The sequence below is a fragment of the Podarcis liolepis genome, assembly GCF_965112155.1.
Source record: "Podarcis liolepis genome assembly, chromosome: 2".
NCBI classification, from domain to species: Eukaryota; Metazoa; Chordata; class Lepidosauria; order Squamata; family Lacertidae; genus Podarcis; species Podarcis liolepis.
Window position 1 is genome coordinate 70702086 of NC_139555.1, and position 12008 is coordinate 70714093.

Genomic DNA, 12008 nt, shown 5'->3' on the forward strand with positions numbered 1-12008 from the left:
AAATTGAATGCCATGTTCTGTGTGCTGCTGCAATACAGCAGAAAAAAATAATATATAGAGGGGATTCTGGGTGCAGAGAAAGTTCTGTATTCTACAGACATCTAGGTTTTCTGGGAAGAAAATTCTATTTTAAGCCACCTTATATATTTGTCAGAGCAATAAATCTAAATATTTTGAAAATGATAGGATGTAGAAAGGGAAGAAAATATTTGAATTATGTTCATATTTTGATAGTCAAATGTGTTCTTGAATTACAAGCAACTGAAAGCACTTTGAGATACGTATTTTGCAACTATGATTTGATGTTTGTACTGATGCTTGGGGCGGTTTATCAGGAGGTAAACCCTGAAGGGGTGGCATGAAGGTAGAGTTTGTGCAAGAGTTTGTAAAAAGTTCACTATCTATCACAATCCCTGTGGATTGAGAACTTGTCATGTTAGCTGCCTTGTTAAAAAATATATATGAAAAGGTGGAATATAAATTTAACAAATAAGGTTTGGTGAATACTTTAGGTTATAGTGAGTATTACAGGTTATATCTGTTCGATGAAAGATCTTCATTCAGTCCTTCTCTTACCCGTTTTTGCCATAACTGAATTCTCCCCCTCATCTTTGGCTTCCCTGATATTTTTCTAACTCAATGAGAAAATAGTTGCATGTGGAACTGAGTTTCCTCTGTGTAATGCATGCTAAAGTTCTGGTAGGCAGGGAGTTTGCAGCTTGTTGAAAACATGGCATATTTAGTTCATAATTCATGTAGCCTCTTTAGGCAGGTATGCTATGTTGATGTGACCAGATAGCAACTGTAAGTCTCCATGTGAAAAGTGAGCAAGTATAGCCCGAATCTATCCTCTCTGATAACGTGACATAAGATATTTGTTCTTACTTCTCTTAAGGATGCACACTTCACCTAGCCACATCATACATGATCAATTTCATGCTCTTGTTTCTGGGATTTGACTAGTTATAATTCAGTCTGTGTTCTGCCATATATTTTGGCAGCCTAGATCTGACAGGATGTTTAAGCAAGCTAGAGGATTTGAGCATGATGGTAGACGGTTGATGATTTGAAGCTCAAAGAGAAGAAGAGATCTGTACAGTCATACCTTGGGTTAAATATGCTTCGGGTTGAGCATTTTCGGGTTGCTCTCCGCGGCGACCCGGAAGTAACGGAACACATTACTTCCAGGTATCACCGCATGCACAGAAGCTCAAAATGACGTCACACACATGTGCACGCGCAGGCGCGGGTTGTGTTCGCTTCAGGATGCAAACAGGGCTCCAGAACGGATCCCGTTCGCATCCAGAGGTACCACTGTATATGAGTAATTTGGGGGAGAGGTGGGATGGTTTTTCAGTTCGTGCCTTAGTGCATTGAAGCATCTCATTTCCCCTATTTAGGGTATGTACATCACAGGAAAAGAGAACTTAATGTCATTTTTATTGCAGGCAGCTTGAAATTGGACATATGGCCTTTTGTTTCATATGAGTCAAGAAATATTTTATGGAGTAGGTTGTCTCTAATAATGCTGACCAGTCCCATCATATCCAGTAAATGAGCTTGTGAGCAAGTCACTTCGTTTTCTAGCCAGCATTGTGATTGCTTGTTAACTCCCAAGAATAATGTGGTCATCAAGTCTAAAACTAAATAAATTATTGAATATAAGTTTCTTTTTTAAAAAGCCAAACTCCCAGTGTTGCCATTTGTCTGAAATATAGTTAAGACAGAGCCATATTCCATTTGTTTCATCAAACCACAGTTCCATGGTTTCAATTTCATAGAAATTACATGAGATGTAATTTCTGCATACAAAATTTCATGTCCTATTTTTTAAATAAGAGGTTAAACCACAGTTTCTTTTTCTTTGTTTGTTGATATCATGGATAATTATGGCTTAAATAAGCCAGGTTCTATGAATGCAAGCCAAGGGACTAGGAGGGAGTGTGCAGTCATGTGATCAATTCTCTGGCCAATAACCATTATGTCTGAACTGAATCCTTATCTCTCAATTTATTAAAAATGATATGGTGAGTTACATATAGTCAAGTGTAAGCTATTGTATGGAGGCCATTTCCAGCAATCTGCTATGCCGATAATGCATAGACCAATCTGAACCTTTATGTAAAACACCCATAAGCTCAAATACCAGTGATGACTGTGATAAATATGTGTTTAGAAAGAAAGATATGTAAGATGATAGTCACCATTAGAGAAATTCATACCTCTGTATAGTTAACTTAACACTTTTTTGAGGTTTTCCCTGCCATGAACTTCTGAGCACAAACTAAGCAAGTTGTTGTTGTTGACAACAACTTGTTGTTTTAAAAAAATAGCTAGTATGGAGTGGGGAAGAGACCAAATAGGGAACATATGGATATTGTGGAGTTTAACCTTAGGCCCCTACCATGATCCAAAACATTTGTATGACGTTGTTGGGAGTGGTCATTAGGAGATTTGGAGCAATGAATTAGTTCTCTGATGTGTTTTAGTCTAGTACTTGACATAGACTGGTCTGAATGCAGTGGTGGGCCAGGTGAGGGCCCGTAATCTGAAGCTGAATTTTGACAAGATTGAGGCACTGTGCATAGGTGGTTCCTGGGTCTGGGAATTGAGGCTGATGTTGCACTTACCCTAAAAAGGGGCAGATACGTAGTCTGGGTGTGCTCTTGGTTACTGTGGCTCAACTAACCTCTGTGGTAAGGAGCACCCTTCACCATCTTAGGTTGATGCACCAGTTACAATGGGTTCTGGATGGGGATAAACTACTTGCTGTGATCCATGTGTTCATAACTTCTAGGTTGGATTGCTATTATGCAATCTCTGGGTTGCTGTTAGGTTTGGTTCAAAATCTGTAGTTAGCGAAGAGTGGTTTCTACACTGCTGAGTGGAGTCTCCTGTTTCACCCACAGCATCTGTGTGGAAAGAACTGCACTGGCTGCTGATCAGTTACTGAACCAAATTTAAGCTGTTAGTGTTGGCCTTTAAAGCCCTGAGTAGCTCAAGACATGGATATCCCCTATAGACTGACCCAGTCATTACTGTCTGCTGAAGGGGCCCTCCTTACTGCGGCTCAGCCTACAAATATCTATTTGGTGGGCACCTGGAGAAGGGCCTTTTCTGTTGTGGCGCTTACCTTGTAGAACGCTTTTTCTGTTCAGATTTGGTGGGCACTGAAGGTGGCATGTTGCCTGCCATGAACTTTTCCTGATTGCTAGTGTTGTTTCCTGTTGCCGTTGGCTACTGTGACGTTGTTATGAAAACTTGTTTTTATTTATTGTGATGTTTTTACTGTGACTTACTGGGTTTTTTTAAGGTTTTGTGTGTTATGATTTGAACCGCTTTGGTATTTTTGAAAAGTGAAACCTAGTCTAAAAATCCTGTTAATAAGCAAATAAATTTAAAAAAAATATGCTTAAACCAAAATCCAAATAGGCAGTACATAGAAAGTTTGAGGCAATTGTCATCTTCATCCTGCTTTGAATTGCTGCGAAATCTGTTCGGAGTGCTGTGTGGATAGTACTGAATTTGTATGGCAGAGAATGAGCTTGAAAATCGCTGCTTGGTCACAAAGCTTACCAAGTGGCGTTGGACAGGCTGTGAGAAGCCAACCTAACATATACTTCAGGGTTATTGGGATAAAAGAAAACTATTTCCATATTTCAGTGTAAATTAAAATATAAACTCATTAAAATTGCATGCAACTCTTGCTGGCCTTGTGAGAGGTCTAATAAATAAACATTTTATTTTTATTAAGATCTTAAAGTGGGAGATTGTCGCAGTACATGGAAGTAAAAATAGATTTAATGACAGAAGGCATTATCTATCGTTTGTGTAGAATATGATTAATTTCAGCATTAGTGTTTGTTTCTAATAGAAAGTCACAACAGTTAGTCTTGTGGTAAAAATGTGTCACAAATTTCCAATTGGGAATTTATAGATCTGTACAATCTTTTCCCCTAGTATCTTTACCTGATGGCAGCTGTATTGCTGGGGTGTGTGGAGGCAGAGGAAAATCTGCTGCTTGCAAACGTATTTCACTAGAATGCAAATTTTCACACTATAAGTAGGTAGACAGATAGCATGAGACTGTTTTTAGAGGTTTTGTTTACAATCAAGCAGCATATAAATTCTGTTAAATAAAAATAAAATAAAATGTAGTTTTGCCTTCAAGAAACCTTTATAAAGCTGCTTAATTGATTGTGCAGAATTCAGCAGTTTATCTTCCAGATACATGGGCATGGGAATTACTCAATCTGCTGGTCTCCCCCCCCCCCCGAGGAAATAGATAAAATCTAACACTGTTAGCCAAAATTTAAGTTATTAGTGACATGGAGATACTGCTGAATATGACATCTCCTTTAAATATTCTGCCCTTCAGTTGTGTAGCAAGTTATGTCATGACATCCTCTTGCTGTAAATTTGCTTAACAGCCGCCACCAATAATATTGGTTAGGGATGGACACACAACATACAATGTGATGACATCACAATATGGATAAATGTTGTTGTACATTATGGAATGCTGCTTAAAAAATAATCATCATTGACATTATTAACAACCCAAAAGTGCACTAGCAGGGTATTACATCATAGTATATAGAAAGCAAAAGAAGCAATAAATAGTAAGAAAAGGAAATGGTAAGAAACTAATATAACTCAAGTCATCCATATGTCCTGAGCTGACGTAGATGGTGAATCTTGATCATCAAGGTCCAAAGCATAAGAAAGAAAATCCCACCAGATGGCATAGAAATGTTCTGGATCCTCCAACCCCCAGTAATTGATGTGTTCTTTCTTTCCCCCAGCTTAGCCAAATTCCATAGGTTCTTATATCACACATCCCTATGCTACCTGTAAAAAGTTCAGCGCTGAGTGATAAGGAGACCGAAGCATTGCAAACTAGTTTTAGGACACAGCATCTTTCCAGTGATTTCATGGCAGAGGAAGGTGGATATCTCCTGATATACAAAGATGATGTGTGTGTGTGTGCAGTGGCGTAGCGTGGATTGTCAGCACCCGGGGCAAGGCAAGTAATTTGCACCCCCTAACCCATGGATTTGCGCCCCCTAACCCATGGATTTGCGCCCCCTAACCCTAACCCCCAGATGTTGCGCCCGGTGCGGCCGGCCCCCCCTGCACCCCCCACGCTACGCCACTGTGTGTGTGTGTGTGTGTGTGTCACATAGAGTTTCTGGTATTTGTTTGCTTGTTTTCTTTAAAGAAAAAACAAAAACAAAATCTATTCATACTCCTGTGCCAGTTACTTATCTGTGCTACACAAGGCCTTCTGTTGCCTTAATTTGTTCTATCTGCAGTACCAGATCGGACAGAGTTAGTACATAATGTTTATGTTTCGTATTATTTGTGAAAAGAACTGAAGCATCTGAGTAGATGAAGCAGTCAAAACAAAATGTTTTATTTTTGTTTCATTGTGAATTATTCCATTGCAAACCAGTTCTTGCAGTTTCAGCCTTGGAAACTTTGCACACTGTTCCCTGCTTAAAGTGACACATCTTCCCTTGAGTAAGCCTTGGTATTAATTTAGATGGTTATGAATCCTTGATAATTTTGAGGTAAGGACATCTTTATGTACCCTTCTGGCCTCCGTTTCAGGCAGATGGGTGCATCGCTTCTTGAAATAACTTTCATCACTAGAAAATACTATTCTATTAGTGGAATATGGTTAACTAACCATTTTACAATATGGTTAAAGAGATTACAAATGGACCCCTCCAAAAAAATAATTGCTTGTCCTTTAACTTGGACTACCTGTGAAGACAGGAACATTAACATTTTAGGGTAGTCTTGTTAATTTCCTTGCAGTGTTTTAGAACTGCATTAGATCAGTTTAAAAATCAAAATCAAAAGGGTTAAATAAATGATCTTCACTTGGGGTGAAAAAGATTCTGAGACTAATACTATTACTGTAGTAAAAAATTAACAAAAACTTAAGCACTTTGACTTCTTGGTTTCACAAGGGTTGAAATGATGCCACTGAAACCAGACTCTGCTGCCTGGACTTTTGAGATGGGTGTTATGCTTTTTTAATAAGTGTAACTCTGTAGTGTTCAGTGTCTCCTTAATTTCTAGGAGAATGAGCCCTTTACACTTTTGTTGGCTTTTTAATGGAAACCCACATTGCCTACTGAATTTTACAATTGCCTTTGTTTTGTTTTATGGGGAGCATAGGGTGGCGGTAAATGGGTGTGTGCTGAAGGGAAGGGGAAACTGGGTACTGAAATTGTGGCTTTCTGGCACTAACGCAAATCCCGTCTGTATTTAAATGCTGTCCCCAGGTTACGACTATGGCTATATCTGCGTGGAGTTTTCCCTCTTGGAAGAGGCCATCGCCTGCATGGAAGCCAACCAGGTTGCTTTACACTTCGGTCGAAAATGCTGCTAGAAGAATATTTTTGTGGGGAGGGTTGACACCTAGTGATTTTTTTTTAAAATAAAGATTCAGAGAAAGTCTTCCCCCCCAAAAAAACTGTACAGCGTAACAGCCAATATGCTGATGTATTGCAGAAATCTGGAGAGGCTTAATGTTCCACAGAAAGAACTTAAGTTCATTTTTTCCCTAAATAGTCTGCCTCTCAAGTTGTGCATGCTTTGCAGGCTTGATAGTTTCCAAGTGTGGTAGTTAAGGAAAGGTTTCCAGTTCTGGTGGTTGTTCTTATGAGCTTGTATATGTGGTAGATTTCAAGTGACAGTAGCTAAACTGCTAATGTCAGATGTTTCACTTTCTTGATTGTACAGTAAAATGAAAATCTGTACTTCCTCTAAGCAAAATAGTTATGTTTGAATATGCTCTTGGGAGTGCAGACTCACACACACCCCTCTACGTGTATTCATGGGCTAGACCACTAATATGCAGCTCTGAGTGAAAAATCCAATTTGCATGCCTCATTTGTCTATGTGTTTTCATCTGGTTGGAGGGGCGGGCTTTGTCTGTTTCCTTGAGTACTCATATTTATATTTTTATGCAAGTTGGAGCTGCATAAGAGAAGTCTGGCCTGTTCCAGCTGCACCTGGTTAATCTGAATGTCTTAACATTTTCTTAGAAATAGAAAGTCGCTAGCATAGCTCCAAATTATATCTTTGGCTAGGTGTTTATATATATATATATAGAGAGAGAGAGAGAGTGTGTGCTATAAATAAAAAGTAGTCAATTATAGCAGAAAATTGATCTTACAATAATACCCATGGCTTGGAAATTTTAGAAAATAAGCCCTATGTTTCCCCCCACTTTTAAGAAATTGATCAAATTCTCAACTATTTTTACATAGTAAATTCTTATTTCTTGTTACTCAGTTCTTCATATCCAGCTTGAGAAATGTCTTCCAGTTTCTGGCTGCTACGATTCTAGAAGTGATTTTCTCACAAAAATAATGGAAGCTGGAAACACTGTGTCTGGGTAATCTCAGTGAACAGATTGATGCTAAATGTGATGATTTATACCCAGTAATTTGAGAAATGAAATTTAGGAATCCTCGCCACGAATCTGTTCTCATAACATGATTATCAGATATAATGACCAGAGTGCTTCCCTGTTCCAACAGCTGTCAGGTACCTGTTTATACATATTAAAGTAAAACAGCCATTTGAATGTTGTAGTTATTTTCTGACAGCATCCTATTTTTGTAGAATCTATGGATTGTCCTTCTAGATATTGGCATTGCCCATCCTTTTTTTGTTTACAGTCCCCCCGTAGCTCAAAAACTCAGGGCAGCACTATATATAAGCCTGATTATAACTCAGAATATGAATTTGCTTTCCTTCTTCAAAATTGGCTTAACCAATAAGGAAGATGATACTTCATTATTATTAACCATTTATCAGTCACTTTGTACATTAAAAAGTCTCAAAGTGACTTGGCAATGTAAAACATAACATACATAAGCTCTGTAGTTCTTGGTAGGGGGGTTGTTTCTTAACTCTTTCAGATGTTCCATAAATTCTCAATCACGACTGAATTTGAAATATTACTTTGGAATAAGAATTCCTTATACCTTTAGCAGCATTTCATAGCTGCTGTTCCAGTAGTCTGTCTGCAGCTTTATTCTGAACTGTAGCTAGGTCTTTTTCTCTTCTTCTTATTTGCATTTATACCATTATATAGTTCATCCTATTCTGAACAGATAACAAAAGATAACTACCCCAAAAGAGGAAGTGATGGCAACAAATTTGGATGACATTAGAAGAAGATTAGACAAATTCAAGGAGGATAAGGCTATCAATAGTTACTAGATACAATGGCTGTGTTAACCCAACTACCTGAGGCGATAGACCTCTGAATGCCAGTTAGCGAAAGTGATAAGTGGGGAAAGTGCTGTTTGGCTCAGGTTCAACTTGCAGGCTTCCCACAGAGATCTGATTAGCTGTTTTGGTAGCATAGTTTAGATTTGTGTTAAATATGATTGGCATTTACCACAGTGCTGCCCACCAACAAGGTTTTATTTTCAAAACCCACATGTCTCTTTCACCAGTGGCCTGGAAACAGTTTCCCTGTTTATTCTTCATCTCACTTAAGCTGCAGCAACCTCAGATGTTGTTTCCAGTAGCCGTGCAGCCACAAACAAGCTTCCCCCCATTAAAGCTTCTTATTCCGCAGAGAGTCCCAAATTAATCTGAGCAGTGGCTCTTGTGTACATATGGCTCAAAAAAGCACTGGCACAAGGTTAACCGCCAAACATAAGCAGAGGGCATACTGCAGAGCCCCTTCCCTTCCTTTGGATCAACTTTTGATTTATAATTTTTGGATGCTTTCTGACTCAGGATTGACCAGGTTCAGCTTCTGCCTGTTCATTAACTGTAGAGTTCATGTGTGTGGGTGTGTGCTCTATATCAGGGCAGAATTTCTCTTTGACGTATTGTACATGAAGACCCCTCACCCTCAAAAAGCTACTTTACTTTTTGTAGGAAGTATGCCCAATGTAGGAAGTATGCCCAATGTACTGTCTTCTGCCAGTTTGGACTGCTGTAGCAAAACCAGTTAAAATATGCTGGTTTTTTTAATGTACCAGGAGAGTTTTAGAACCTCTCCTATTAAGATACAGAGAAAAGCCCAGAAATTTATTCAGTGTCTGGCCATATCGGTGAAGGCGCCCAGGCGACAGGAGCAGGGGGCTACTAAGCAGGATCTGTTGATGATGGTGAAATCCACAGGGTTACTGTTGTCCTTGTCACCAGAGGGATTTATTTGGCATTCCAGGCACTCTTGTTGCTGCAAGTGCATTGCCATTTAATTCAGGGTAGAGAAATGAGTAAAGCAAACGATAATTGAATGTGTCTCCTGTTCTCACTGATAGAACACCCACTGTGTGATATTTGTAAAATTTTAATACCATGACTTTCATGGTGGTCTGTTGTCAGTTGTCTTGTCATTTGGTTTTGACATCACTTTCTCTGTTAGTATGTTGCTGCTGTCCATTTGGGGTGAGATGCCTTTTTAGGTAGGGAAGAGGTGGATAAAGTAATGTGTCTTATCTAGTTTGCATCGCCTGCATACACGAAGCTGAATTGTTATCTCACTACCAAAATGACTTCAGAGTTAATGAACTGGCTCCTTCCTTCTTCAGACAACAGCCTTGAAAAGGAAAGAATTTAGCATTTCTTCTTAATAGAAAATTACTGAGTATGCCATTTTTTTTAATTGAAGAATTCAATTATTTCAAAAGGTTATTTCATTTTGAGGACATGTTTAGCTCCCTGTGTGGGACAGAGGGAGCAACCTGTATTAATTTTCAAAATCTCAGCTATCCAGAGTATTCATGCGCTTTTTTCTTTATAGTCACCAGGAGCCAAGGAAGATTAAAATGCTGCCAGTTCTGCCTTGTCTTGGTTCCTATTCTAAAATAGCCAATGTCTGCCATTTATTTTAAGCATAGATTACCTGTGATTGAAAACTGAAGAATATTTGTATTAGATGATGGCATTAGTATAGTTGTCGTGATACTGTTGCCAGTCAGTGAAACAACTGAGCTGACACAAGGTTGTGTTACAAGGTTTATTTGCTATGCCTGAGTTGGGTGATCCATTTCAAGTTAGTTATAGCCCTTGTAATACAAAGGCTATAAATTCCATCAACCAAATTGATAAGTGTTTTCAATTTCTCACAGTAGTTAAGTAGCTGTAAGCACAGGCAGATCTTTCTCTTACCATTTTCTGGATCATTGATAAATCATTAGAATGAGCTGGATAAGGAACTGTAGAAGAACCACAAAATATGTTCTCTTATCTTTCCTGTGAGGTCTGATTCATGTTAAGTTTGAAGCCCTTTGCCAAGAGTGGTTCTTAACTGTGGTCCATGAACCACTGATGGTGTGCAGGCAATTTAAGTCAATTTAGAGCATTGACTTAAGGATGAAACATTGAGGCCAGCAGCTCATCTATGATATGTTTGACCAGTTGTGACATAAAAGGAAGAGAACTTTATTGGGAAGAAAGGTTGGTGAAGTGTGTGGCTGCAATTCTTGCAGTTCTTCTTTTACTTGTTATGTGCAGTCTGTGGCACATTCACTTGTTAGCTGAAGTATCCAGCAGCGGTTTTGCACTAGCAGAAAGCACATGATTGTGTATAGAGGGGTACATTATCTTTTTGGGATTGATCCTGCCAGCTCCATTCCATGCCTTCTATGCTGCTCCTAAAGGTTGGGGAACTCTCTTGAAAACGTGGGATATGGCATGGAAGGCTGTCATGGGGAGGAGGAAATACTAAAAACTGGATGGCCCAACTTGCATGAGCAGAAGCACTTTCCACTAGTACAAGGCATCATAAGTTACAGCCCAATATCTTTTTCCAGTAAAGAGCTTCATTTATGTGCATCTGAGGTCTCAGACTGAGCATTTATTTGGGTATCCTTGTGATATCTATGGAACTACTGTGGAAAACAGTGTGAGACGACAAGTTGCTCCTGCAGCTAATTTTGTTGGCACCAAGTGGCTAGGATTTCTCAGTGGGAACTCCATTGTGCAGACAATCCCCAGCCATAGCAGGGCTAAGTGGTTCACCTGATGCCATGGTGATGAGGTATGATTGACAGGTGGGCAGCCTCATCCACTGGTAAAAGTGGTCTTCAGGATGGGATCTCAGAATGCAGCTTGTCCCATCTTACAACATCTCCATTAGTTGCCATGTAAGCACAGCCCCTGACATCATCTGAAGATGGCCCATTCTTCCACCCCCACCAGTTCCTTTCTTGCTTTTTGTTCCTTCCCCAGTGGCATTTAGGATTGGGAATTTTAATCTGAGATAGCCATGGTGAAAATTGAAGCAGGGCAGTGGTATTCTGGGCTAGTTAATCCAAAACAGTTTTTTCTCTGGCTCTGTCAGTTATTTGCTCCTGCTCGCTCACTACTAGCATGTGCCTTCCCTCTTAAATAGCAGATTTACTCCTGAGGGAGTGCACCATCAACAAGGAAAAAATAGGCCCTTGAGGACTTTAGTTAATACAGTGGTACCTCAGGTTAAGAACTTAATTCGCTCTGGAGGTCTGTTCTTAACCTGAAGCTGTTCTTAACCTGAGGTACCACTCTAGCTAATGGGGTCTCCTGCTGCTGCTGCTGCGCCGCCACGCGATTTCTGTTCTCATCCTGAAGCAAAGTTCTTAACCCGAGGTACTATTTCTGGGTTAGCGGAGTCTGTAACCTGAAGTGTCTGTAACCCGAGGTACCACTGTGCAATCAACCTGAATTGAGCTGAGAAACAAGTTTGTAACGGGGGGCGGGCCTAAGACCAGGATATTTTAAGTGTCATACTCTCCTGTCTGAGTGTTAAAGACACAGTAAAAAGCCCTTGTCTGTATATCCCATTGCTATCAGAGGTATGGTAGGTGAGCAGCAGAGATAGGGCCTTCTTTCTGGTAGTGCCTAGATGGTTGAATGCTGTCCCTGGTGAAAGCTCTGGACTCCTTCCCTACTTTCGTGCAGGTCCACAGCTAAGGCCATTTCCCCCCCACTAACCTTTTAATCTTTGACTATTGTGTCCTATTAATGTGGCTACTTATACT

The 12008-nt window shown here is 39.7% G+C and overlaps 1 protein-coding gene across 11 annotated transcripts in view; it reads left to right on the plus strand.

Moving 5' to 3' along the window:
- RBM6 (RNA binding motif protein 6) overlaps positions 1-12008 on the plus strand; it is a 56615-nt gene that overhangs the window by 10713 nt on the left and 33894 nt on the right. For all 11 annotated transcript variants that reach the window (XM_083488652.1, XM_083488653.1, XM_083488654.1 and 8 more), the window contains exon 6: positions 6297-6370. In XM_083488652.1, coding sequence (XP_083344778.1) covers positions 6297-6370 — 74 coding nt within the window. The remainder of the gene's footprint in view (positions 1-6296; positions 6371-12008) is intronic.